General features: G+C 45.2%; 2 protein-coding genes across 3 annotated transcripts in view; one reads left to right on the top strand and one right to left on the bottom strand.

Annotated features, from left to right (window-relative positions):
* The window catches only part of MAPT (microtubule associated protein tau), an 84955-nt gene extending 79698 nt beyond the window's left edge, over window positions 1-5257 (bottom strand). The window contains exons 1-2 of the mRNA XM_083708556.1: window positions 4593-5257; window positions 2981-3033 (exon numbers count right to left, since the gene is read on the bottom strand). The gene's annotated coding sequence lies outside the window, so the exon portion shown is untranslated. The remainder of the gene's footprint in view (window positions 1-2980; window positions 3034-4592) is intronic.
* A 30-nt stretch (window positions 5258-5287) lies between these two features.
* Window positions 5288-27404, top strand: SLC25A39 (solute carrier family 25 member 39). Of its 2 annotated transcripts, XM_083708566.1 has the most exons (12): window positions 5288-5724; window positions 14039-14147; window positions 15814-15873; window positions 16886-16930; window positions 19504-19613; window positions 20423-20490; window positions 21359-21483; window positions 23326-23499; window positions 24200-24309; window positions 25322-25403; window positions 25543-25623; window positions 26124-27404. In XM_083708566.1, the coding sequence occupies exons 2-12, from the start codon at window positions 14051-14053 to the stop codon at window positions 26240-26242; spliced, it is 1071 nt and encodes a 356-aa protein (XP_083564692.1). In that variant the 5' UTR covers window positions 5288-5724; window positions 14039-14050; the 3' UTR covers window positions 26243-27404. The 2 variants fall into 2 exon arrangements, with proteins under 2 accessions (XP_083564692.1, XP_083564693.1); XM_083708567.1 differs by lacking the exon at window positions 16886-16930 and having other exon boundaries at window positions 5423-5724.
* The last annotated feature ends 485 nt before the right edge of the window (window positions 27405-27889 follow it).

Genomic DNA, 27889 nt, shown 5'->3' with positions numbered 1-27889 from the left:
TTCCCTTATATTAGAATATATATTATTTCAAGTTACACAAGTTAGAAACCCAACATGTATTTATTAGTTCACTGACCGGGTGATGGACTAGAATGAAAAGCAGGAGGAGACAGAGAAACTGACAACACATTGTAGCAAGGATGCTAGTGAGAAAATTTGTTTCCCAAATATGAGTAAATGTGAATTCAAAGTTGAATGCTACCATTTGAAACATGAAACCTGCTACAAATTCTCAACAGTGTCAGTATGATGGACAGTGTGTTGCCCTTCCACCCCCACATGTAGGAACAGAACCAAGACCAGGTTACTTTAGAACCAGCCCTGCCACTCCTGATACAAAAAGCAGCAGTGGGAATATAGTTTAATTGAATTCATAGCTGCTAGGAATTCATTATTGAAGTGTTTAATATTTCAAATCTTAACAATTTTCTTTGGCTCCAAACATTCAAGTTCCATAGTGCTTCAAGAAATGATACAATAGCCCCATTGTTATTCCCTTTAGCCTCTTAACAACCTTATGAGACAGGCTATTCCAAGGCTCCTCTATGAACTTTAGGTATCAGCAGATATTGGAACATGGATCTCCTACAACTAAATTTAATCTAGTGTAGCATACAGTTATCCAATATGCAAATTATGTCAGTGATATGCATTTTTGTTAACCACATACACTATGGTTCATTATATATTTACAGTAAAGCCTTCAGTTATTAACCAGATGGCCACCCATCACTAAAGTATATTATTGGGATACTATGTTCTATCCAGTATCAGTATATAGCAATTAAACTCCCTCCCCCCCCCCCCCCCCGGTTATAGCTGTCTATAATAAACATAGCAGCTCCTGAAGTATAGCAGATAGAATCAAGCTACCAGTACTTTTGTTGTCAGAAGTCAGACCACCATCCGTGAATGGGCTACAGTGGTACCTCGGGTTACATACGCTTCAGGTTACATATGCTTCAGGTTACAGACTCCACTAACCCATAAATATTACCTCGGGTTAAGAACTTTGCTTCAGGATGAGAACATAAATTGTGCTCTGGTGGCGCGGCGGCAGTGGGAGGCCCCATTAGCTAAAGTGGTGCTTCAGGTTAAGAACAGTTTCAGGTTAAGAACAGACCTCCGGAACGAATTAAGTACTTAACCCAAGGTACCACTGTACTGACTTGCAAGTTGCTGGTTGCTGAGATACTTGCAAATAATGATGCACTACGTGGATCCTTATCGTCATCTGATGTTGAATTTAACAACTTATGTGGAAGTGTTCTGGGGATAACTTGAAATAGTAAGCCTTGCCTGTTAAAAGTAAATACTTAGTGGACGGATTAGTTTTTCAATGGTAATGTGGCAAAATAGTTTCATCAAACTTACTCAGACATATAATTTATGTACCTAGATTTGATGTAATCAGTCCTGGGGAGACACCTTGGAGGGGCTGCTTAGATCAGGGCAAGGGGTAGGAGAAGCCTATTGATTATGCTGGATTGGGAAAGCTGCATGGGGCTGCAACAATAATCTAAGAGCTCTGGGAGCTAAAATGCAGACGAGGAATCTGATCCTGGGCTCCCAGTGGGTTGTCATCCCAATGCCCCATTTCAGTCACACACCCACTTTTGACTCCAAGGCTAGCCCCTGCCTGCCATGCCTCCTGTACCACTGGAGCCTTTGCCTCCCACAGCCTCTGCCTCTCTGCCCACCAAGGCAACATTTGATTCCGATTCTGGATCTGAGGCAGTACTGTCAGGATCCTGTCACATAGGACACAAAGATTCCAGCACCAGTGTGAACAGACAGCTCATGTTCAGCCCACCAGAAAGAGTGCCTGCTTGCTTGCTTGCTCAATCTAAAGGCACATTCCACTCACTATGCAGAAGCTGTGCTTGCCCTATGCTTTTATAATAGGAGCCCAGGGGGCATGTCAGCTGTTGGATCAACGTTTCAGCTTGCTAACCTTGCCGTGCACCTGCTGTGCTGGTGACCCATGCTTTGCTTATGTACCATACTGATTTGAACAATGTTTTTTTTTTAATTAAAAAACAAAATCTGTGTCCAAGTACTTTGTCCAGTGCAGGCTATGACACTGGGTTTAAATACTTATTGATTTTATATTTATTTTAAAGTGATTGTTTTATGTATATTTATTTTTAGTTGGTTTGTTGGTTTTAATTGTGCTCTATCTACAATTTTATTTGTGCACTGCTTTAAGAGTTTTTTTTGAAAAAGGGATTAATAAATTTTATGAATAAGATGTTGACTATGTACTCTTAATTTGTAAGTGTAACATTACAGTCTTTCAAATAAAAAGAGTAGTACATACAGGTCTGAAATCATTATCCTAACTTGTGACGCTTGCTGAATTTTCTGTACAGTAGTGAGTTTCTGTGCGCTGCTCTGGTTTGCCAGAAATGGCTTAGTTATGCTGGCCACATAACCCGGAAGCTGTCTGTGGACAAACGCCGGCTCCCTTAGCCAATAGAACGAGATGAGCGCACAACCCCAGAGTCATCCGTGACTGGACCTAATGGTTAGGGGTACCTTTACCTTTAGTGAGTTTGAGATTAGACTAAATGGGGTTTTGGGATTCCCTCCAATTCTGTGGCAATATAGCTATAAGATGGGATTCTGTAGAAAAAAAGACTGCTAAAAAGGTCAAACAAGTTTCTTTATTAAGGAAATAACTTAGGTCTGTTAAGCATCTGCTTTGTTACATAACCTAGAACAATGTGTTGTGACAAACTAATAAGTAGAGATACTTCCCAACAGTTTACATAGGACTTCCGGTGAACTGTCCTAACCGCACTCCCAGTTTCATATATGGGCCAAAGGCACTTGGGAAAAGGTTAAAATAACTGAAACAACAGGCTTATCTGCAGAACATTGGAATATCAGTTATCTGAAGGTTGTTGGCTCAAGTGCAGAAAACTGTGAACCGTAGAAGGGTACACAAATGTTGCACATGAGAATAACTTTGACTTACCAGTCTTAGCTGAAACATCTTTTCATCACGCAGTTTAAGAGTGAGCTCACATTCTGTAAAGGAAGAGTGTAAATAAATTATGAAAGCCATAGGAGTGTGAGGTGATTGGTGTGGAGACAGCAAGTATTTAACAGAAGTACAAGCCTCAGCACATTTACAGTGAGTTTCTGTTAAGAGCGTGAGAAGTCCTTTGATATGGTATCCCCAACTCCTCTGGAACTTCCTTCCCCAGGAGTTCTCTATGATTCCTTCACTACTTGCAATTAGGGCAGTCAAAACTTTTATTTTCTTTTTTATCAGGTTTTTGAGCCATCCTAGATATCTGGGCTGCTGTGAGTTTTGTTGTGGTGTTCATATTGTTTTTACTGATTTTAATGTGTGCCACTCTGATCTCTTGAGAGCAGAGAGGATATAAATTACTTTAAATAGAAAAATAAAATATAGCGACAACTAGCTCTGTAAGCTGATCAGAAGGTCGGCAGTTCGAATCCCCGTAACGGGGTGAGCTCCCGTGGCTCGGTCTCTGCTCCTGCTAACCTTGCGGTTCGAAAGCACGTCAAAGTGCAAGTAGATCAATAGGAACTGCTCCGGCAGGAAGGTAAACGGCATTTCCGTGCGCTGCTCTGGTTCACCAGAAGCGGCTTTGTCATGCTAGCCACATGACCCGGAAGCTGTCTGCGGACAAACGCCGGCTCCCTCAGCCCATAGAGCGAGATGAGCGCCGCAACCCCAGAGTCGGTCACGACTGGACCTAATGGTCAGGGGTACCTTTACCTTAGCTCTGTAAGGCTGTGTCTTACAGAGTGAGAGAGATGAGGCTCTTTGTAGTGTGCCAGAATATAAACAGATGTTCTCTAGTGAGGGAAGTGAAGATAATCTCAGCATAGGAGCAAACATATTTCATACAAATGAGCATGACCCCCAACTGTATGAGCTGAAATTGAAGCAGCATGAATGGTGAGTCTGAGTGTCACTGCAAAGGAATATACTGTAGCGAGGTCAAAGAGTGGCAAATGGGTAAGCAGGTGTAAGGAAAAAGGGTGCCTCAACAAGTGCAATGTGAATTTGAAGCTGTGTAGAAGTGAACTTCACAGTAAGAGTTCCATGAACCTAAATGAGTGTTTTGGAATATGAGCCCTAGTATTTCATGAGGCTAGAAAGATGAGCTTTTGAGAGGTGAAAAGTGTTTTAACAGAGGCATTGGTTCCTGTGGCCAGCCCACCCATTAGGCCAGGTGAGCTGACCACCTCAGGCGGCAGTATCCAGCCTCCAAGGAATGCATCGCCTCCAGCCACAAGTGACAGCAGTGAATGCAGCACACTCTTTGGAGTCTGGATCGGCAACCTCCTTGGCAGCCCCCCTCCCCATGCTGCCTCTGCAGCAGCCTCTTGAGGAATAGGAGGCACTGCTGATCTCCTCCCACCCCTAGGGAGGAAATAGCGATGGCTGCCCTCTGGGGTCTCCTGAGCTCTGCACCCACCCACTTCAACCATCATGTAAGGTTGATTTGACATCCCCTGCCCGTTTCCGCTGTGGATCTTCACTCCTGCCTTGTTATCAGTGTAGATCTGCATTCCCCGGCCCTTTGTTTCTGATGTAGGTCTTCACTCACCCCTTCCTCCCTGGCAGGTTGGGGGCACCATATTGTTATTTGGCCTCAGCTGCCAAAATGCCTTGGGCAGGCCCTGTTGGTTGGTTCCCTGATTCTATACATTTTGTCCACACACGCGTGATGGTCCAGGGAGTTCCAAAAATCCCCACCTCAGCAAAACCTATTTACCAGAGGAGAAAGTGGTGCGGATATAAAAAAGCAAAGTCAAAAGCAGTCTGGTGGGTGCAATGTCCAGTTCTGGAGATTTTTTTAAAAACCTAAAGTCCAAGTCTGACCCTACCTCACAGGATTGCTTTGGGAATAAAAAGGTGAGGCTGCATAGACCATCCCAAGCTCTGGAGAAGGCGAAGGCAGAATGAAAATGTAATACAGAAGCTGCCTTCAACTGAAGAGTGTGTGCTGGCGAGGAGTTATGGTTCCCCTCCAAGTGAAATAGGGGGGCATAAAAGTGTTGTAGAGCCTGCATAAAAATATGGAAGAAGTGCTGAGGAGAAAGCATTTCGAGAGAGGGAGGGCTAAGTGAGAACTATGAGCCGTGCAAGGCTGAGGAGAAACCACCAAGTGCTGGGCCTTAGGCCTCGACTACGCCTGGCTGCCTTTGCCTGCCTAACTGAGCGCGAACTACGCTGACAGCGAGAAAAGAACGGCGAGCGAGGCTCGAGCCAGATAAACCGTTGGGCGCTTTCAAAAAACCCCTCACAAAACCCCACCTCAGAGGGTGGCGTGTTAAAGCCCCGCCCCTTTTTCGGCACGAGGCACAGCCGATTGCATCACAGACCTGCGGGCGCGCGGGCGGGGTAAGACAGACCCGCGCGAGATCTCCCTCCCCACCCCACCATCGTATTGTACAGGAAGTACTGCTGTAGCCACTTCCGGGGCGGCTGGAGTGACGGGACAACGTCCCGTCCTCTGAGTCCTCGGCCCTGAGAGGGTTTCCTTCTGGTGCCTCGGTTTCAAAAGCCGCCGCGATCCGTTTCTTTCTTTTAAAAAATAAATAAAAAAGGCCCGAGAAGGCGGCAAATGGGCTTCCTGAAGGGCGCCGTTGTTTTGGGTACGCGCTGGGTCTTCCCGAGGGCGCCCATCGTTCCTGGACGGAGCTGGGAGACGAGCAGCACGTGGCTGGGATGAGTAGGTGAGTGGGGGCCCCGTGGCGAGCCTGTGGGGAGGGGAAAGAGGATGCGAGAGATGGCGGGGGGGGGGGGGAGGTCGTTCGTGTCGGTCTGTGTTGTGGGTGGGGGGCTGCCTTTATGCCCCGGTGAGAGTGGGTGGCGGTGAGGGTTGAGCAGCGGAGGAGGACGATGAAGAAGAAGAAAGAAGAAGGAGCCCACCTGGAGGAGGAGGAGGAGAAGAAGGAGCCCACCTGGATCAGGCGAAGGGCTCATCGAGTCCAGGATCCAGCTTGTAGCAGCGGCCGTCCAGATGTCTCCTTAAAAAACCGCAGGCAAGGCGGGAAGGTGACGGACTCTCCCTCTTTCTCATGCTCCTAGTACTCCAGGTATACTGCGCCTGAACATGGAGGTTTGATCGAGCCCTTATGAATCAGGAGCCCTTGCTGGACATGACCAGCACGAATTTATCAGATCAATTAAAAGAGAAGAAGATTCATGTGTTTTTTTAAAGTAAATTTACTGTAGATGGGTGACGACTTTAAAAAGAAATTAAACAATGCCAATGGTTTAAACATGATTCCAGGAATATATATAGTGAATGTATGTTAAGTAGTGATAATATTTGGCTAGACTTCTATTTACTTGTTGGTACATGGAATGTGTGTTGCAACATTTGAGATTGTTCTAGTATTTATATCATTGTAATATTTAAGTGCAGTATTGATGTCATTGAACAATTCTTGTATATTCTGTATAATTTGCTTTAAAAAAGTGTAAAAGGGGCATTTTGCCTTCCCTCCCCATGCCTTTTCCATCCATTTAAATGTATTGCTTTATACTGTATGTCATCACAATATGAAATAAAAGAAAAGTTATAAGTCATCACAGCATAAATTTTGTTCCCCTCCATATGACAAATGTAATGAAAAGTAAAACAGGATTAATCAGAACCTGTAAATAAAACCTGGTAGTCATCCCTTCAAACAGTGGAATTATGAAGTCCAAGTAAGCCATTAATTTGCCGAGGTTTACTATTTCTCATTTCCAGACTTTTCATGAAGGAGTAGCATGCTTGACAGGACCCAAGCCTTGACACAAAATGGGAAAGAGAGGTGCTGTGCAAATGTTGTTCTTCAAAGCATGCAATTCCTCTCTATCCAGTGTGTAGAAGGAGTGCAGAATTGGAAGCTTGCAGCCTGAGTCCAGATTGCCATCTTCACTGGTGATATAACTCAGGCTAGGTCCCATAAGAGGGAGGAACAGTATCTGTTCTATTTCCTATTCCTGCTTGAGGTGTGTGGCAGCTAGAAGAAGAAGCTCGATCTGTGGTGATCACAGAGGTAGTGCAGTCAGCTGCAGCTGCTCCATACTGAGCCCCAAACAACATGGAGACCTGTGAGTGGGGACTCAGCTTGGAGTTCGTCAACCTGTTTAAACCTATTTGGTAAGGCAAATTGTGCAGTGAAAGATGGAAACCCCTTTGGTAAAAAGATGGGTGGGAAGGAATGTGTCTTGAAAAGTGAAGATTGGTGAAGAGGTTTATGCCTGGAGTAGTGAGGCAAGGATGGTGGTATAGTAGGCATTGCAGTTTGTATCCTAAAAACTAGAATAACCACTCAGGCTTCTTTTATTTAATGACATATGGTGGGGGTGGGGAATGAGCTGTTAGATTTCTTTTGGTAGTTGGTAAAAATGGGGTTGTGGTTGGGTGGTGCTTTTTTTAGTGCTATCAAATAACAAAGTCTCATTTTTACAGTACTGATACATAATTTCTTAGGCAAGCAGTGTGTCTAGACCAGGTATAGGCAAACTAGGCCCTCCAGATGTTTTGGGACTACAACTCCCATCATCCCTAGCTAACAGGACCAGTGGTCAGGGATGATGGGAGTTGTAGTCTGAAAAAAACATCTGGAGGGCCGAGTTTGCCTATGCCTGGTCTAGACATGTGTGCTGGGAAATGCAACCCCCCCCCCCAAATGTTTGAATCCATGGTTCGAGAACTATTAATCTGCTTCAGGAATGAAGGTGTCCATGTGCAGCTAGATAAGTGGTAGACAGACTGTAGTTTTGTGTGGTCTACCTTTTCATCTTCCTAGCCTCTCTGTACTCCAATGATGTGTTATTAGATCAGATCTAGATCTACGTACCCCAACATCCCTTGCAAAAATCCCAGCAAACTGCAGGCTATAGGTTATCAAAAACTGACCTGTCATCCACCAATAGATTACAGTTCTCACACCTGCTCTAGATACTGAGAAATGAGGCACTGTGCGTGTGTGTGTGTGTGTGTGTGAGAGAGAGAGAGAGAGAGAGAGAGAGAGAAAGAGGGGAAGAAGGAAATATTAAGGTATGTGGCAACTAGAATTGGAGGGAGAAAAGCAGATATATCTGGCTGGGTGCATGCTTCTGAAATTTTTAAGTGGCCTATGGTTTAGGAGAGGCTTTATAGCTGAGATCAGTATTTGTGTGGCCTCCAAATAGTCAATGAGCTTTAAGTTATAGTACAGTTGAGACATTTGGAGGTCAGAACTAGAGAAGCATGCTTTTGCTGGGATCTGAGCCAGTATGGGAAGACGGGGGATGGGGAGGGTCAGTCAAAGTCACTGCATAATTGTTCCTTGACCCTTGGCTGTGGAGTAAATGTTTAATATGCTTGGTAGCACAACTTTGTCTTTTATTGTGTAGAAAGATGAACTTTGCAATTCAATTAATTACTGTTTTTATTGCTGTTATTAAAGATTGCAGAAGTGTCTAGAAGCCTTTGGAAGCTGTGTGGGAAAAGTTATTTATTTATAGGTAGGACAAGCTGGGGTACAATGTCTAGAAAGCCTTCATGAATTGCAAAATCTAATTGCTTTTTGAAATCTCCATAGTGAATTTGTGCTTTTAAAAACCTCTAAGCTTGCCATCTGGTACTGATTATTGCTCTTTCAGAGCATGATCTTCTGGCAGGACAAATAATTTTGCTCACATAATAAATAAGAATCTGAATATAATCTGTGACTCAAATATGAGATGGAGAGAGAAGGCTTCTTTTAAATATACAGTGGTACCTCAAGTTACAAACACATCAGGTTACAAATGCTTCAGGTAACAAACTCCGCTAACCTGGAAGAGTTACCTTGATTTGAGAACTTTGCCCCAGGATGAGAATGGAAATCGTGTGCCGGCGGCACAGCAGCAGCAAGAGGCCCCATTAGCGAAAGCACGCCTCTAGTTAAGAACAGTTTCAAGTTAAGAACGGACCTCCGGAACGAATTAAGTTCGTAACTAGAGGTACCACTGTACCAGCACCTTTCCAACTTCCTCAGTCTGAACAACCAGTGGAAAACAGCTTGGGGATTTAAACACCAGATCCTAGGCATGTTAAACTAATTTTTGACTTGGAGAGTATCTACAAACTGTTATTAAAGATTCCCCCAGAGAATCCAGGGAATTGTAGCATTATCAGGATGCTGAGAATTGTCTGCTAGAGATCTATAGCACCGCTTGCACAACTACTACCCAGTGACGATAGAGAAGTGAGGTCTTTCGCTTCATAGGGAACTTTTTTCAGCCCAAGCACCACATTCCTTTCTGGGCAGTCTTTGCCAGGGCTATATTCTAGTGCAGTGTTTCTCAAACTTGTGCCCCCAGCTGTTGTTGGACTACAACTCCCATCATTCCTAGTTAGCAGGACCTGTGGTCAGGGGTGATACATATTGTAGTCCAACAACAGCTGAGGACACAAGTTTGAGAAACATTGTCCTAGTGGTAGGTGGAGCCAGAGGCAAAAGTGGCCAGAGTAATGACTCTCAACCTACTAACCTACCTTGATATGGTAGGTTAGTTTCTCTACCCATGCACATACCCCTTTCTATCCTCCATCCAGACAATCAAAAAGCATTGTCAGAGGTCACAGACACATTCCAGCCCAGCAAACACTCAAGGAAGCAACAGCCTTGAGAGGGGGTGTGGCTGGGGAGAGTTAGAGGGTCAGGTAGGAGCCTGGACCAGTGTTAGAAACTGGCATAGGAAAACTAGGTGCCAAGTGGCTCCTGGGACTTGGGTTGTGGATGCCAAAGCGACATGTTTAGGTGCCATTTTGTTTCCTGCCACACTATCCCACAGACCATCTGATTTGCCCAGAAGTGTAGCAGCAGAATTTTTTTTTAATTGCCGGCAAATCAGGTATTCTGCAGGGTAGCGTGGCAGCAAAAGACACACATCTTTTGCTGCCATGGTACCCAGCAGACCAGCTGACTGCAGCCAGGCAGGTGGAGATGTTAGGTGTCAAAGGTGGCACCCAGACATCTCCATCCAGTCACAAAAGGCCTGTTGCCAGCCGCAAAGTGCAACTGGCTCCTGGCTCATTTCAGAAGTGTGTTGCATGTGTTTCCATATCTGGTTGGTTTTCAAGGGAAAAAAATGGGTGAGCATGTGTTACGATTTTTAAAAATATAGCCTATCCCATCTCTGAGTTGATTGATTGCAGTTATAGCCTACCTTTTCCTCCAAGGAGCTCAAGGTGACATAGTATATGGTTCTCTTCCCCCCTGTTTTGTTTCACAATCCTGGGAGGTAAGTTAAGCTGAGAGACTGTGACTGGTCCCATGTCACCCTGTGAGCTTCATGACCAAGCAGGGATTTTGCTGGGAATCTCAGGTGAGATACCCACACAGTGGAAGTTGCTTCCAGTACCAGTCCCCACACAGAAGTAGAGAAAGGTTCAGATGCTTTACTGTTGCAGAAAATAAGGCTCCATAAAACAGTTATGGGCGTAGATATACACAGCTTGTAGGCTTTTGCAGATACAAATACATATGGATCCATGCAAGTACAAAGTATCTCTGTTGCTCTAAATAAGTCCAGCAATTCAGGACGTAATACTGGACAACTGACTGGCTTACCCACTTACAGTCAGACACCACTCAGCTGATATGCATTAATCACAGATATTGTTGGGGCACTGGGGCATTACCATAGCGATTAGAGCATGATGCTGATAATTAATGCCAAGGTTGCAGGTTTGATCCCATATGGGGCTGCTGCATGTACCTGCAATGCATGGAGTTGGACTAGATGATCCTCTGAGTCCCTTCCAACTCTGTAGTTCTATGATTATGTGATCCATGGGGTGATTTACGCTCCTGACGTATAGTAACCTCTTCTTATGCGCAGTTACTCCAGCAGAACTGTGGTCTCCCAGTCCTAGTCCAATCCTCTAACCACTACACCACACTGGCTGTACAGTTAGAGATGGGGATTAGGTGATTCGGTGATCCCTCCTCTGCCTTATCAAAGGAGTAGTAAACCTCAGTATGTGTTGTACCACTGCTGCAGGAGGAGGAATTACTTGACTGAATGTTCCTCCATATGGAATTATCTTCATGTAGGAACACTGGATATCAAGGAGGCTAGAACCTTTGTTTATGCAGAGAGAGGGGCACTCGGTTATTTCCACACCTGCACCCTGAAGTTGTGCAGCCCAGAGTACGATGCTGTTCTTAAAAACTGCAAGATGCCCAGCTCTCCATTTTGTCCACCAACTCACACAAATCCTATGCTGCACAAAGTGTTCAGTATTTGGGCAAATTCCTTTTGCTTCTGTGGGCATTTGTGATGCATACTGACATCCCTGGACTGGGTGTGGCCTATATTTCCCCCCTGCCCAGCCGATCCTGCAGGGCAGAATGGGCTTTTGAAGCTTCTTTCAGTTAATTCTGGGCTGCTGTGCTTGCATGCAAAATGCCTTGAGTCTGTGTTATAGCATGGTAAGGTAAGAAACGGAGGGTTTTCTGCCATGTACATCCCAGCTCAATAAAGAGCTTAAGGGATTTCTTTTCCCTGAATTATTGGGGGCTGGCGTCACACAGAGGGTTGAGCTGGAGCAGCTTTGCCACTTGGCTGCTCACCTAGGCAAGTAGCAGTTGCACCTGGGTAATCCATCCAGTTGTACCCACCTTCATCCTCAGCAGTGCTGAAAGACAGCATTAAATTGCAATGTGCATGGGGTTAATCGGCTTTGTGATTGAAGGTCTTTGTTTTCTGCACTCTAAGAACGCAGAGAGGAACTCTTGTGGCTGCCATGCTGTTTGCCCTAGGAGAGAGAGAAGAAACAGTGACAGTGCTGTCTGTTTCACTTCCTCAATACCGTGTTTGTGTGCATGTGTAGACACGGGAGGAAGAACCCCTGCTAAAGTAGTGGGCTAGAGACAGAAGAATGGAGGCATGCAGAATGATTCCATCAGCTTGCAATAGCACAGAGATGTTGTTGGTGAGCTTCAGATTGTGAGAGGGACAGTAGGGCATGACGGCCACAAAATTACTGCATACTGCATACTTTTTGCCCTGTCCAATTTGCTGACTCATTCTGAAGATAACCTGAGATAAGAATTCTAATGCACGTTCCCCCTATGTAGAAGTGCTATAGAAGTGATGATGTTTCAAAATCTGTTTCATCAGAAACGAATAGGAGACTGAGGCCTAAATGCAATTTAATAACAGAGTTTGCGGATCTCCTTTTCCAAAACCATACACTATTCCCTGCACTGTGTTGACCTGCTTCTAGGCTTGTAGAGGTACGTGGATGGGTATGGGCTGTGCCTGTGCTATAGCGTCAGCATTTTTAAAATTTACATTAAAAAACAATAGAAAAACAAGCATATTATTCCCATTATTGTTCATCAAACAACTCTGCTTCTGTAATCCAGTTGCTCTATCCAGAATCAAAACTCTGAGTTTTGTAAATAATCGAATACCGTACTACTTTCCCCCCTCAAGCCTGTACACTGAACGGCTCTGTTCAAAATGAAGCAGGGTGATGGTGGTGTTAAGAGTTTTATCCCACCCCTTTTGCAAGTAGCTCAGAGGCTCTTGCTTATCAGCTGCCAGCTAGCATCATCCTGCCCCCTTCTGAAAAGCTGATTGTATAAGCAGCATGTGCAGTCGAGAAGCCTCACCCCTTTCTGTAGCTGTGCAGATAATAGCTGTCAACTAGGACTGGATGTGAAAGCTCATGTTGGGTGGGGTTTCTTGCAAGTCTGGACAGCAGTCAAGGAGATTGGGCACAAGAAATGTGCCAGTACATTAGAGCCCACTTGTGACCCATGCATAATATAGGCAGTTGCCTGTGGCATCTGAAAGCTTGAAGCCAATTTCATGTTTGTAACTAAACCCCATGCAACTCAAGGGCTGAATAATCCTATATAAGATTGTGCCGTAAGCCTTCATAAAATAATGACCGCAGACTGAACAATGGGCACTAATTCATTGTACTGCTGTAGTTGAGCACTTCAACTTGTAAGCTGCCTGTAAATATAACAGCTGTAATTTTTTGTGATTATGCCCTTTGTGGTTGCAAATTCAGATTGCTTTTGAATCAGATACTCTTTTGAAGGTAGGATGCTTAAACATTTTTCAGGCTAGAAGAAACAGCTTATTGAGCTGCCTTTCCATTAACATTATTTTCTTGGGAAGGTTGCATTTCCCCCCTGTAAATCGTTGTGATGTCTTGCATAGTGAAGCACTGTAGTAATTTTGCAAAGGGAAAAGGCTTGAGCACCATTATCCATGTTCTAAGAGGCTTTGCTGGACTTCCGTAAAAATAATAATAATGATTATGATAATAATACACATATGCAGACGCTGTTTGAGTCGAGAGAGGAAGATGTTTGTTTAGTTTATAAATACAGTAGTTTATTGCTGATTTTAATTTTTTGAATGGTTTAAATAGTTGTTTGTAACAGTTTTTGCTGATAGTTTAACTGGTTTTTGTTTTTTTGTAAACTGCTTTGAGGTTTTAACAATCAAGTGGTGTATATATTTTATTAGATAAGATACCGTACTTTTCCGTGTATAGGATGCCCCCTATTTTGGGGGCTCAAATTTAAGAAAATGGGGGGAGATGGCATAGAGTCATTGAGCTTCTGGGGGGGGATTACACACAGTTGTTGAGCTTTTTTCAGGGGGGATTGCCATAATTTGCTCACTTGCACGCGTCTAAAAATCTGCCTCTCGTCTGTCCCTTCAGTGGCCGAAGATGCCAATCGCTTGCCCAATTGCCGCAGCATCGGCCAATCAACACCAGCCATTGACACAGCAACCAGTAACACGACCAATAGCTGTTGACAGCCGCGGCAGCAACCAATCAAACCTCCACCCTATGCACTTTCCATGTATAAGATGACCCCCCACTTTTCAGCATAATTTTTAAAGAAAAAAACCTAGTCTTATACACGGAAAAGTATGGTAGATAGATAGAGCAGACCAGCAGCATTAAAATGGCTACCTTAGAAAGCATTGCTCCTGCAATCATGTTGCAGCTGACTTATGACAGGCCCTATCGTTGTTTTACAGGTGAGCAGCACAATGACTGAAAATTCATCTGGAAGTACGCAGGGGGGCATTACCCCCATGCAGCAGATGCTGGCATCTGGAACTGGGGCCCTCTTCACCTCTCTTTTTGGTAGGTACCCTGCATTTATTCTGCAGTTTTTCCTGGGCCAGTTCGAGTGATATGGATGCATACCAAAAATGTGCGGTGACTAGAAGGCGTGGTTTGCACTTCTGTGTGTGGCTTCAACTAGCCTGGCTTATTTTCCTTCCTGTGTATGCCTCATGTTTTGCTGCTCCATTGCTGCTGGCCACCTTGTCTATGCTCTGGCTTTGTGAAAATGTGATGTGCATTGAAGAATAAGGAACTGGACCTGCGGAGAAGTAGTTACATAACTGGTTCGCCACTTTGCAAGCTGGGCCTGTTTACTGTCAACCAACACCATGGCCATGTGGTTAGGATGGTATAAAGTAGCCTTTTGCCATTAATTGTTTGATTGGGATGCACCAAGAAGAGCACTGCTTCTCTTCTGCCCAGTCATAGTATCTTAGATTGAACAATTTGGGCCGTGTTCACATGTGATGTTCATCACTCAAGTACTGCGCCAATGGCTGGTGACTGTTACGTAGTTTCACTTTGCCTCTGCCACAATACTTCCCATTAGAGGCAATGTACATGTTCATTAGCAAGTCAGATGGTGCACCTGTGAACCAGTCCTTAGTCCAGCTTTTCTCAAACTTCTGGTAGTTGAAACGCACTTTCTTCTGAATAAAAAGTGAAGGCACACATCACTCTTGCATCCAAAAATCTTTACCTGGAGGTGGAAGAATCTCTTCTCAGGGAGGGAAATACAGTGGTACCTTGGGTTACAGACACTTCAGGTTACAGAAGCTTCAGGTTACAGACTTCGCTAACCCAGAAATAGTACCTTGGGTTAAGAACTTTGTTTCAGGATGAGAACAGAAATCGTGCGGCAGCAGCGGGAGGCCCCATTAGCTAAAGTGTTACCTCAGGTTAAGAACATTTAAGAACAGACCTCCAGAACGAATTAAGTTCTTAACCCGAGGTACCACTGTATTTCCAGCACAGTTGCCGCACCTGTACTCATTTGCCAGGCTTCAGGGCGGTTCCCTTGAGAGTGTGTTTCTTTGAAGTTCAAGCAGTACATTGCCATTCCTTCCTTCAGGTAAACATAATCCAAGAGTACAGCAACATACCAGTTCGCCAGGTTCACCCAGGTGCATTGCCACATCTTCTAAAAATACTTTGCAGGAGTAGGGGTAGCATAGTGTTTGATATCCTTCTTTCCCCTTCCCTCACTCACAAAACTGGATGCACCCATTCATAAGGTGAGTGGGGAACAAAAGGAAGGAAATTTTAACCTCACATTGTGTTATATTCAGAAAGCATCTTTAGTGATCTTCCCAGTTGCTACTCTGCACTTATCCAAACCTGCTTCTCTCTGATCCTCTAGCTCTGGGATACTGGGCATATGTCTGTTCTGTTCTGTAAAATGTGCTGTATTATTATTATTAAAAATTAAATACCCCACCCATGTGACTGGGTTTCCCCAGCCACTCTGCATATCAATAATAATAATAATAAACAACTTTTATTTATATCCTGCCCTCTGCGGCTGAGACTTGGCTCAGGGCAGCTAACATCAAATATATAACATTGGTATAAAATCAAACAATAATTAAATTACCTCCTAAAAACAAATCTTAAAACATTCTAAAAACATCAAGCATTAAAAAACCTCTTGATATAAACAGTCCCTTTTGTGTTGTGCTTTCAGTCACACCCTTGGATGTGGTGAAGATCAGATTGCAGGCTCAGAGGACACCTTTCTCTAAAGGTAAGCAATTCTTCCTTTTTGGACTGGAAGCCATTAGGGAGCAACCTTCCATCTCTTGGATGCCGTTGGCCTTAAATTTCAAAACTGCTTTGACATACATAAAAGCTCTGTGGGCTTGGAGCCAACCTTAAAGTTCAAGAAAAGCCCTCGGTGCAGAGATTTCTGGAACTGTACTTCAGAATGCAACCGGAGAGTGGGGGCTTCCATGTTTAAATGCTGTCCCTCAACCCAGAAGAATTCCTTGTACACAAATAGCCTTTTCCCCACTGAGCTGGTTTTCCAGAATGAGGGAGTTTTTGATTGGGGGCAGCATACAAACCTGCAACTTTCCCCACCTATGTTCCTGGAGGACTCTACTGTTTTTCCCGTATGATGAAAATTCACCCTTAAAGGAAGTGCACTGCTAGGGCTTCATTGTGAGTGGCTCTGGACTAGACTGTAGCTTGCTTTGTAGTGTGTCATGCTGAGTGGTTTGATAACCACGGCCTCTTGAGTCATTTTGCTTAGCCCATAACTGGCTTGTGCCCGTATGTTAGTGGGACTTGACAAAATTGTTTAACCCTCCCAATGAACATTAAGCCATCCATCTCTTTCCATCCTCAATGTCTTACCTTGGAGTAGTGCCCCATATCTGCTGGAAGCCCTCCTCAGGTTACCAGAAAACCTGGGCTTTCTAGATATTCTTGGACTCTGACTTTCATCAGCCTCCACCAGCATTGCCAGCAATCAAGGATGATGGGAGTTGTAGTCCAACAGCATCTGAAAGGCCACAGGGTTTCCCATCGTTGCCCCAAGCCATTTGGGTCTAGAAAATTATGGGTTAAAAAAAATAGCCAGGTGCATGGGGGAAATCACAATCTGTATTGCAGACTGTATTGCACAATCTTTTTGCAGCCAGAGTCCCCAGACAGCTACTTCTTAGCCACTGCTTCAACTAAGGGTCCTCATGTCCCTTCAGCTGTTCTTCCTCCCTCACCTCTCTCTAAGTATTTCCATGTTATGTCTTTTTCAGTGTTTTCAGTACAGTGTATGCCCTGGAGCATTCAGCAGCCCAAATGTGAGTATATCAGATGCTTTCCCATATAAGCTGCCATTCTCTTTGGATGCAGCTCTGACCCTTTTACTATTTCCATGAGCATCTGGTTGGCCACTGTGAGAGCCATGTGGGACTAGATGGGCCTTTGGCCTGATCTAGCAGCGCTCCTCTTTGCATACTGTTCATGCTCCCAAAGAGAGTGCTGGGAGCTTGTTCTTCCTTCCTCTGCCTTCCAGCTCTCGGGGGAGAATGATCCTATCCCTCCTTCACCAAAGGCGCTGGTGTTCATCTGTCTTCGTTGTATTCCTGGCACAGAGCATTCAGAAGAACGTGTGAGGGCTCAAATTGTGCTGGGATGCCCGTGTTGGCTTCTTCTCAAATATCCCCATGCGCACCTCACTTGGCCCTTCCTCTCTTGATGCGTTAATGTCCACAGATCTCCTCTGCCAAGAAAAGTAAAACTAGTTGTGGTAGCCCTTCATAACATGCCATTACTGTCTTGGTTGAAACCAGGACTTCAGAATAATAAGGTATCCCTGATGTCCCAGAGACGGGGTGCAGGGAGAATGACTTGAGGTGCTCACCAATTTTATTTTCCTGTCTTTTCATGTCCTACTAAGTAAGTTACATCATCTTCCCCATGTTTCACCAATTTGTCCATCCTTGTTCAGAGGCATTGGATGGGTGAGCATGGCCTAATTTGTCCCTTTTGGTCCCGCTGATCTAAATATTTCTGCCTTGGACCTGCTTCATAGCATCATAGTGTGTGATATTTGTATGAATACCTCATCGTAGATGCTGGTGCAAGCGTGCAGCTTCTTGAGTCCAAAGAATGTTGTGACGTTTGTGAGCTCGGCACATATTGTGTCTGCAGGGGGAAGACCTGCATAGTTGAACGTTCCCTCACAAATAGAAAGTTACTGCTTTCTCCTCACAGATAGAAAGTCAGCACATCAGGGGTAAGGGTTTTACCCTAACCACCTCCCTAAAGTACCGTCTTTCAAGCTCAGCCAGTCATTAAATGTTGACATGCTCCTTTTACTGCCAGTGGTCCACCATTGCTTAGGTTTGGGACTGCCACAGCCAGAGATGCCCTCTCTGGCTCATAAAATGATACCATCTCATTATATCAAAGAACAGCATTTTCCTGTTTAGTACCTCTTCCATGTGGAAAGGCTGCAGATTCCCCTCTCCTGTGAGCTCTCTCTGGAGTTGAGATGCGTGTAATTGGGCCCTTGTGTATTCTGTACATTGTTCCCCTCTGCCCAGCTATGAATTCTCTTATCAGAAATAATAATAGTGTCTTCAGATATGTTTTAATTTTACACAATTCATTCTGCTTCCACAAAGTCTTCAGTTTTGAACCTCTTTTCTTGTGCTTTTTTTGTTGTTGCTAACAAAGGATGTGAAAAGTCCTTTCCATTTTTCTTTGCAGCCATGCAAGCTAAAATGCCTGTTTATTTTTAGCAAAAACTGAGCATCGTTGCATGCTGAATTGAACATTGGGTAGCACAGAATATATCTGGCACTGCATGTTGCATTGGTGGGTAGAAAGCTGTTCCCACCTTCTATTTTTAACTGTTGCGAGCATTTTGTCTCCTCTGTGTGCATCTTTTCCTTCCCGTGTCCCATAACTTTTGTGTCTCTTTGCTTTAACCCCTTTAATTTATGTCTGGTTGAAGGGAGTAGCTGTGTGTTGGGGCTGGTGGCCCTGATGTTGCCTTCTGGGGAGCAGGTGATGGCTTCATGGGTAGACAATCCCAATGTAGCATGTCCAGAATATTTCAGATTTATGAGGACACAGTTCTGTCTTCATGAAAACAGCCTATTTATCTTCTTCTGCAACCTGCTCTTGGGTCTATTGCATCTGCTATGACTTAAGTCTGAAAACATCTAACTTTTCAATGCCTTAGATGGACAATAGATGTTTTATACAGCGCCCAATTAACTTGCACATTCATTACTACAGGGATTCCGTGATTATTGATACCAATACCTTTTAAAAAAACCACTGACCTGTCCTTCATGACCAAAAGCTGAGACTGGAACCAGAAAACTCCCTCTGATAATTAGATCTTGGGACAAACAAGGTCTAGCTGTCTTTTATCACGTCCTGCTAGATTTTCACACTAGGGAAACGTCTGAGACATGGATAACTTTGGTTTTGGTACAGAAATTCCCAAAGCCGGGAGGAATTTTCAGCAGGATCCAAACATGAAGAAAACTGCTCTTTACTATTATTTATTTATTATTTTATGTTCTGAATGCAAATGCATCCAGAAACGCTAAACTGCATTTAAAAATGAAACGTTTGCTATTTATATAGCCACCCCATGTGACAGTTCATAAAGCAAAAACAACAACATTGGAAATACAATATGAAACTCTAATAATTGTAACTATTTTTTAAAATTAAAAAATGAGCATTACTGCTGCAGGATTCAGCATGAGCCTAAGATTGACAGGCACGTGTGTTCAGGAGCAGGTGACAAATTGGAAATAAGGGAGCAGTTAAGAACACCTGATTTCTGGTGATACAACAGCCCCCGCCCTCCTCTGAGCGCTGTTCCTTCTTGTCCCGCTGTCCTCCGCAGGGAAATGCTTCCTTTACTGCAATGGCCTCATGGACCACCTATATGTGTGTCAGAATGGAAACAGCTGCACAGCCTGGTATAAGACGCCTACTCGCTTCACGGGCACTTTGGTAAGGTTCTGCGTGATGAAGGGCTGGACCATCTCCCACTGAAAGGCCTTATAGTTTGAGTTGGCTATATAACCTGGGTGGAGGTGGGTGGCTGAAAATGTGGCAAAGACATAGATTAGGTTGCTATCCCCCACCTCTCTAGATGAAGGCCTCTAGATGAACTGCTTTAGGGACTCGTAAGGGTATGGCTGGGGTTGACCTGAGGCGTGACTGTCTACACCCTCCTAAGGTGATGTGAAGTAGGGAACTGGAGGGGCGTAGGTGTGCTGCTCCCTCCCATCAGCCAGGATAGCTCAGTTAGTTAGAGCACGGTGCTGATAACACCAAGGTTGCAGGTTCAATCCCCATATGGGACAGCCACGTATTCCTGCATTGCAGGGGGTCAGACAAGATGGTCCACAGGGCCCCTTCCAACTGTGATTCTGTGATCTGTAGCCAAGGTTTGTTCTTTGTTCTGGGGTAAAACCAAATCCTGTGCAGTTCCAGGAGTATATGCATATGCAGGTGCCCATGCGACCCTGTGGGAGATGAGGAAGGAGAAGCTTCTTCTATGCAGGGCAGGTTGGAGCAATGAAGGGGTGGGTTGGGAAAGGGTTAAGCACCCCTTTCTGCTGCCTCCTCACCCGCCCCGGCAGCTGCTTCCCTGCCAAAGCTGGGTTTTTTTCCTTGTAAGAACCAGGCCTCTTGGGAGCTCATTACAGAGGTTTTTTGTATGACTTCTAGTTCAGCGGTGTGGCTCAGCTTCAGGGTTTTATTCCAACCAACTGCTCTCTCCTTCACTGTCCGCCCTTGCCTCTCGTTTCTTCCAGGACGCTTTTGTGAAGATAATACGCTATGAGGGCATCCGATCCTTATGGAGCGGCCTTCCACCCACCCTGTGAGTGTGGACATAAGTTACATGCAATTAAATTTAAATCCCAAGGTGCACAATCTCGGGAAGTAACACACTTACTGTCGTTTTAAAACAGCAGGCGAGGAACCTTTTCGGCCTGGCAGGCCAGATCTTCATCTGTCCCCTCCCCCATAGGCTGACTGTGACAGCTGGGTGGGACGGCTCACTTGTCACTCGCATGACGTCAGATGATTGACACATGGGTTGTCCTGCCCCACCTGTCCAAGTCCCTTGTGCAGCACTTCCCAAGTGTCCACAGTCTGCCCAGTGCTTGGGAACAGCAGCACAGTTTACTAACCCTTCCTTTAAAAGCACTATTAACATTTTATCATTTTTATTGCAATGTATGATTCCCATCAGTTTGCCGCCCTAGCAGATCCCGTACTGCCTTTGGAGCATTCCATATCCCCAAAAACATTGAATTAGGGAATACCTTCAAGAAGGAAGCCTGGTGGTCACACTTGGTTGTCTGGTTTGCTAGTGTGTCTTCTGCACACGTCTGCTTGAACATGTGGCATGGGCATGTATTCCCAAGAAAGCCATCTTTGGACGATTACATGATTTAGAAGCAACAAACACAGTTTTACAGCATATAAAGTAACCCAGTGAAAGGTGTGGAAGCTTCCTGCCAAGGTAAAGAAGGGAGATCTCCAGTCTCTTTTTTCTTTGCTGCTTTCTCTCAGCATTGCTCACTGAATTGAAAATTCTTATCTGTGTGATCAGAATTCTTGATGGGCATATGGGCAATGTCAGATTTGCAGCGCATTGGCATTGGAAGTAGTTGGGTTCTACACGGGCATGAACACTGTACTTTATGGGACCATGGCGCTTAATACCCACAACTTTTTAACAGGGTGATGGCTGTCCCTGCCACTGTGATCTACTTCACTAGCTACGATCAACTACGCGATTTATTGCGTGCCAAGTTGGACAGCCAAGCACGGTACATCCCACTAGTGGCTGGAGCTGTTGCCAGATGTGAGTATCACCTCGCCTGTGTTTGTATATTTGCAGGAGCAGCCTGCCTTTCTGCTTTTAATTACATGCACATATTGTAAACCACTAGCTTTTCAGAATGCAGGCGTCGTCCCTCCCCGTGTAGGCACGCTGCTAGGAAACAAACAAATAATTCAATTCGAACCTGGAAATTGTGAGAGAGATCTGGAGAGTCCTCATTGCTTGCAAGGAAACCGTCTCCAAAGCCACAAGACGACATCAGTGAGGGCAGAGGAAGCCCCAAAGAGACTGGAAGCACAGCCAGGCTTTGTTTAAGCTGCTCGGCCTCCCTGCCTAACAGCAGATGGCGTGCGGTAGTGCGGCAGCATCTTCTCCCAGCCTCCAGTCATGCCCAGAGCTCCAGTTCTAATTGTGGATATTTTTGGCTACATTATTTTTGGTCTGAATTGGAGAGAGAGGGTGTTTAAATGGTGTTTAGAGAGTGCTCCCCACTTACACGATTTTACGTGTGTGGGGCCCCAGAACATAACCTACACATAAGGGGTGGGGGAAACCTGTACTTATTATTTCCCTAGTGTTTGTAGATGCCAATCTCCATTTTTTGAAGACTTTATGTTTAGAAAAGGGGTCTTCTGGAGAATATGGATGTTTGGAAGCATTTTAGATGTTTGGATTACATGTGCCATATAAATGCTCAAGACAGGAAGTGGACGTGGTGCCTTCCATATGTTTTGGACTATTACTCCCATCATGACCATTGGCCATTCTGGCCGAGGCTGTTAGGAATTGTAGTCCAATAAGATCTGGAGTGCACAACATTGGCTGTCCCAAAATATAACGATCCTAGCTGCTATGCATCTAAAGTACACAGGTCTGGAAGGGTGGACATATGTTTTGTTTTGAGTCAAGAGAGGAAAAAGGGCTGCCTTACCACTGGATGGATGGAAATATATCAGGAGGGAAACCATTACTGTTAGATTGTACGAAAGAGATTTTGCTGAACGAGCTTCAGAAGTAGGAGCATGGGAGGGAGGGAGGGAGGGAGGGAGGGAGGGAGATGGGGAGAGAGACTGACAGTTCCTGCAGGATACTGGGAGAGGGGAACTGAAGTGCAGGTGGACACCGTCCTTCCACCACCACCCCTTCTCAAAAAATAGACCACGTTGAGAGATGGCAATATGGCGGCAGATTACAGGAGTGGATGTGTAGGATGTAAAATGAGGATAGATGCCACAGTTATTCCTTCCTTAGAAACCTCCCTGAGCCATTCTTTGCCTTTCTTGTTCACCACCAGCACCACAAATGAACAATTATTCAGGGCAGATCTCCGCCAACTCTTCTTTCTCTCCCCACCCCCTCAAAAATCTATTTTTGACAGCCAGAATTCAGGCTCTGTGTTCATATATAAGCTAGCTTTTGGATCCTAGATCTGAGTGACTAGGAACAGAGTTGAAAAATCAGATTCCCATTGCTACCTTGTCAGATCTTACTGACCAGGGGGAAGCTGGAATAGGTTATTGTATTTTAGTGTTCTGTTGAAAGCTGCCCAGAGTGGCTGGGAAAACCCAGCCAGATGGGCGGGGTATGTATAAATAAATAAATAAATAAATAAATAAATAAATAAATAATAATAATAATAAATTATTTCAGTGAAACCTACTACTTCAATTCCCACATTTTCTGATGCCCAGGCACCTAAAGGCCTCCTCAGTTTACATGCCAATGGCATTGTAATAGATGACTGGCAGTCGGCTCTTCTACATGCACATGTCTCCCATTTGGTCTTTGCAGTGGAGGAACTGGGAACTGCCTTGATTAAACTGGGGCTTGATTTCATGTGCCGCTCTGATCTCTCTTCCCTAGTGGGTGCAGTGACAGTGATCAGCCCCTTGGAACTTATCCGAACAAAGATGCAGTCCCGACAGCTGAGCTACCGGGAACTGCGTGTCTGCATCCAGTCTGCTGTGGCCCAGGACGGATGGTTCTCTCTCTGGAGGGGCTGGGGGCCCACAGTTCTGCGGGACGTTCCCTTCTCAGGTATGGAAGTGACACAGGGAAGGGAGCAGAGAGCAGTAACGAGAGGGTTTGGAAAACATTGCATACAGACACCTGGGAGGAGCTAGGCATCTTTTGTTTTCTGAGCAAAGGTTATGCAAGGCAGCTGCTTTCAAGATACCAAAAAAAATGAGACTGTTCTCACCCCTCAAAAGGGTTCATCTTCAACTTACTATTGAGTACAATGTCTTAAGGACAGCAGTGCATCGTTACTTTATATTACCCATGAAAGTTGCAGAATCTCCACCAATGTGGTTTTTAAAAAAAGGGATTGGACAAACACCTGTCCCTTGCTCAGGATGTCCTGCTATTGCAGGGGGTGGAGAAACACAGTCCATTCCTACTTGGAGATAGACACACTAGATGGTGTGTGGGTCTCTTTTGCCTTTGGCATGTCAGTGAATCCAGAACCTGATAAGAGTTTTAACACCCCTGTTTTGTGGAACTGCCCTGCCATTATGAAGGTTGGCATATGAATTCCTATGAACAAATAAGTATTACCATTAGATCTGGGCAAAGGGTCACACACAGGGATTCTGGACAGAGAGGGGGGAGAGCTGCAGCTCTAGCAAGCAAGCACACCTTCCCTCCGCTACCAAAAAGGAAGCACATTCAGCTTTCTTTGGCCTGCAGTTCCCCTCCCTCCTTTGACGATCTGTCTCTTCCTCTTTCCCCCCCACAGCTCTGTACTGGTATAACTATGAACTGGTGAAGGACTGGTTGTGCACCCGATTCTGTCTTACCGAGGCCACCTTCATGGTCAGCTTTGCAGCTGGTGCCATTTCTGGCACGGTGAGTGCCGGCGCTTGACAGTTCTTTCCAGTGGCCTTGAGAGAGATGTGAGGCAGAGCGGCCTGCTGAACAATCTTCTCTTTAACTGTGACTCCGGGAGCCTCTTAACCAGTCCCCTTTCTGCAGCCAGGAAGGCTGTAAAGATGGTGGCCTTCTTTCTTTCTTTCTTCTGTGTTGGTCAGCAGAAGAAATACTGCTGCTTATTGTTAAGCATATGCTTTCTTAGCTCAGTAATGGGAGTGAATGGTGTATTTGCAGCGTTTGTAAAATGTAGCTAATGTGACAGATTTTAATGATGCACCTCTGGAGTAGGGAACATTCCTCAATCTGGTCATGAATAATGTTCTGAAGGCTGCATTCCACTGGTGGGTGGAGCCAGGAGGAAAACTGGGTGGAGCCATCCATGGGTGTGAACTTGCTGGTTAGCTCCGTTGGTTGGAGCATGTTTCTGATAATGCCAAAGTCACAGGTTTGATCCCCGTATGGGTACATAGTCCTGCATTGCAGAGGGTTGGACTAGATGATCCATGGGGTCCCTTCCTGCTCTACAATTCTATAATTCTATTCCTCATGCACACATAGGACCTTTACCATTACTTATCGCAAACCATTTTTCCTTCTCCGTGTGCATTCTGAACAGTAGATTCTTCATCAGTGAAAGAGGGAACCTAAAATGGCTTTTATCTTCTCCCATTCACTCCAAGGGGGCCATGGATTTATGCAGATTCAGAAAACTTTGTCCCCTTTGGGTGTTGGAGGCACTACCAATTCCATTCCTATCTGCTCCAAGATGGGGTGCTTTTCTTCAGAGCTCCTCCCTGTTTCAGTGCAACAGCTCTTTCCCTCCCCTCTATTTCCCACCTCTTTTCTTTGCAAACATTTAGGCAACTAGAGTAGTAAAGGAGGCCCTAACTTCCCCACCCCAGTAGACAAAAGAGAGTGCTTTGCCTCAAGCCAAGGGAAGAATCTTGCTTGTAGTGATGGCTAATAGATGGCCCTTCCTATTCCCCAGGTGGCTGCTATCCTCACGCTGCCCTTTGACGTGGTGAAGACCCAGCGACAAATTCAGCTGGGAGACATGGAGACACTCCAAGGTGAGGCGCAGGAAGCTGCCTGGGGCTGCTATCATTAAGCCTGGCTAACTTGTTTTGTTATGGCTGTTGCAAGTGAAAAGAGAAGCAAGGAATAAAAATGTGAACTACATAATGTCATATACTTTCTCTCCCTGCTCAGTTGCTACTCCCAGATCCTCTTCCACCTGGCTGCTTATGCAGAAGATTCGAGCAGAATCTGGCACCCGAGGACTCTTTGCAGGTGACTTACATTGCCGTTTACTGCTTGCCATTCTCTGTGCTGTGTGACAGCACCTCTATAGAATAGTAGTAGTATTATTATTACTCACCCGTCACCAGCAGGTCCTAATAATAAGTAGAGAATGAGATTTGTAGCTATAAGGCTATGGTTGAACTCTCTCAACTAAAAACTTCCTAGAAAGTTGGGCATTCTGTTCCATCTCAGCCTCATTTCCCTGTAGCTCCACTGCACTTTAAAAGATTCCCCCTACTTTGAACACACAGCGATGTGTTGTGTGTGAGTCGCATGCGGTCAAGACAGTGGTATGTGTGCCAAATTCAGAAGCTGGCCAATCACTTGCACGCTCTTTCCTCGCCTTATTAGAGCAGGCAGCAAACCGTGCACCATGGAGATGGGTAAATTATTGAACGTAGGCCATCCTGCTCCCTTTCCTTCTTCTCAGCCTGTCTAACAGGTTTGTTTTATTCTTCTCTCCTTCCCTCTGCCGAAATGGCCCACAGGTTTCCTGCCTCGGGTGATCAAGGTGGCCCCCGCCTGCGCCATCATGATCAGCACATACGAATTTGGCAAGGCCTTCTTCCAGAAAATGAACCAGGAACGGCAGCTTGACAACGTATGAAGGCCATGGAAAGATCCTCCATTTTTCAGACGGACCAAAGCCACATTGGTGGCAGGGAGAAGGGACATATTTCAGAAGATTGAAAGAGGAAAAACAAAGTGTGTGAACTCATGGTCTGAGTAAGGTGGATCCAGTCGTGGTCACTGTCAGTTAAGGGTTGAGAAGACCATACCTAGGAAACATTTTGTTCCCTTTTCTTGTAGGACGTGTCTCCTGTCAGACAATTCCCAGGTGCCTTCCAGCTCACTTCTACTATCCTCCTCCTCTCCATTTTGCTGGGGAGCAGTTCAGTGATTTGAATCTCTTAGCTGCTGCACTCCTTGCCCCCTGCCTCCTCACCCTAGAGCCATTGTTACATTTTGCTGTTGGGATGCTGTCATGTTTGGACCTTTTTACGCCTTTCATCTGAAGAGCACAACGTTCTCTTTAGCCTTGCCCAGAATCGAGAGAATCTCTAGCTACAACTGGCTGCCTGTTAGGTCCCAAACAGATCGTGACTTTATTTACTTTAAACCAGAAAGGGGCGAAAGGAAAAAGAGGAAGAAGCAGGCTAGCCATGGCATTCCAAAAGGAGGTGGTTGTTTTTTTAAAAAAATGTTTTTTGCTGCATGCAATCTGTGTGCATGTGGCCCTCCAAAAGGCTTCAAGCTGCTGTAGACGGAAACAGACAGGCAACTCCATCCCTGCCTTAATTCTTAAGTGTTTGTAGGCCTCCATGCCTTCCGCTCCACCACACGATCCTTTCTGCGCATGACGGATATGCTGGCTCACGCTGCAGCCAAACACTGGACATTGGGGGGCCCAGAACACAAAACACTGGCTTGGACACTCAGGATTCTCCCACCTCTTCCCTTGACACTTCTGTGGGCAGCAAGTCTTCATGCCCTAGATAATGAGTAGCGCGGGCACAAAGGAATTAAACGCTGTGTTCTCCCCTTGCAGTCTTCCATAGCATGTGCTCTGTTAAAAGGGGGGCTGAAATCTCAGCCAGGCCAAAAGTTTGTTTTGATGCCAGAGACTTGAAAGTGGTACCCTTTAGCAGCTGCTAGGCTTCCCCCTTTTTGTGCTATTAACTTATGTGCCTGTTGCTTACGTTCTTGTGGAAAGGTTCAGGAGGCATTTTTCTTAAATAAAGTCACATTTTAAACAAAGAAACAAAAAATTATAGCAGAGGGCACCAGGAGAGGATTGCTTGTTCATCCACGTTTTGTGTGTTAGGAATTTCTGGTCTAGCTCTTCTCTTGTCTTCTTTGGGAACAGGAGTGGGGAACGTTTTGGCCCAGTCAGCTATTTGTCCCAACCCCTCCCTGTCAATTTCAGATTATTGGCAGGTATGTTGTGCTGCACACCTATCAGAAGGCCTTGCAGAGGGAAGCAATGTGCAGATCTCTCTGAAAACACTGTGCAAACCCTTCTGAATCACTGAGCAAAGGGGCTGGCCAAGCTGCTTTCTCTAGGGATTGGCTGAGCTCTTAGGTTCCCCATGCAGAGCTCAGTTGCACAGCCTATTCGGCAGATCAGCTGATGGATGGCAACATCAACCTTACTTTGCAGGGATTGGTTGTCCCCCCTATGCACCATTCCTACTTGAGGATTTTCTTCCCTCCCCGGGAATCTTCTCATGTGGTATGTTCTAAGATGCTTGTA

This window comes from Podarcis gaigeae (genome assembly GCF_964106915.1).
Source record: "Podarcis gaigeae genome assembly, chromosome: 13".
Lineage (NCBI taxonomy): Eukaryota > Metazoa > Chordata > Lepidosauria > Squamata > Lacertidae > Podarcis > Podarcis gaigeae.
The sequence above is the reverse complement of the archived record's forward strand: the minus strand, read 5'-3'. Positions and strand labels throughout refer to the sequence as shown.

Bases quoted from the DNA above. Each gene is read 5' to 3' on its own strand.
- SLC25A39 (XM_083708566.1), top strand. From the start codon at position 14,051: ATGACTGAAAATTCATCTGGAAGTACGCAGGGGGGCATTACCCCCATG. The intron at 21,484-23,325 runs GTGAGTATCACC...TCTCTTCCCTAG, and splicing joins GGCTGGAGCTGTTGCCAGAT to TGGGTGCAGTGACAGTGATC. The intron at 23,500-24,199 runs GTATGGAAGTGA...TCCCCCCCACAG, and splicing joins GCGGGACGTTCCCTTCTCAG to CTCTGTACTGGTATAACTAT.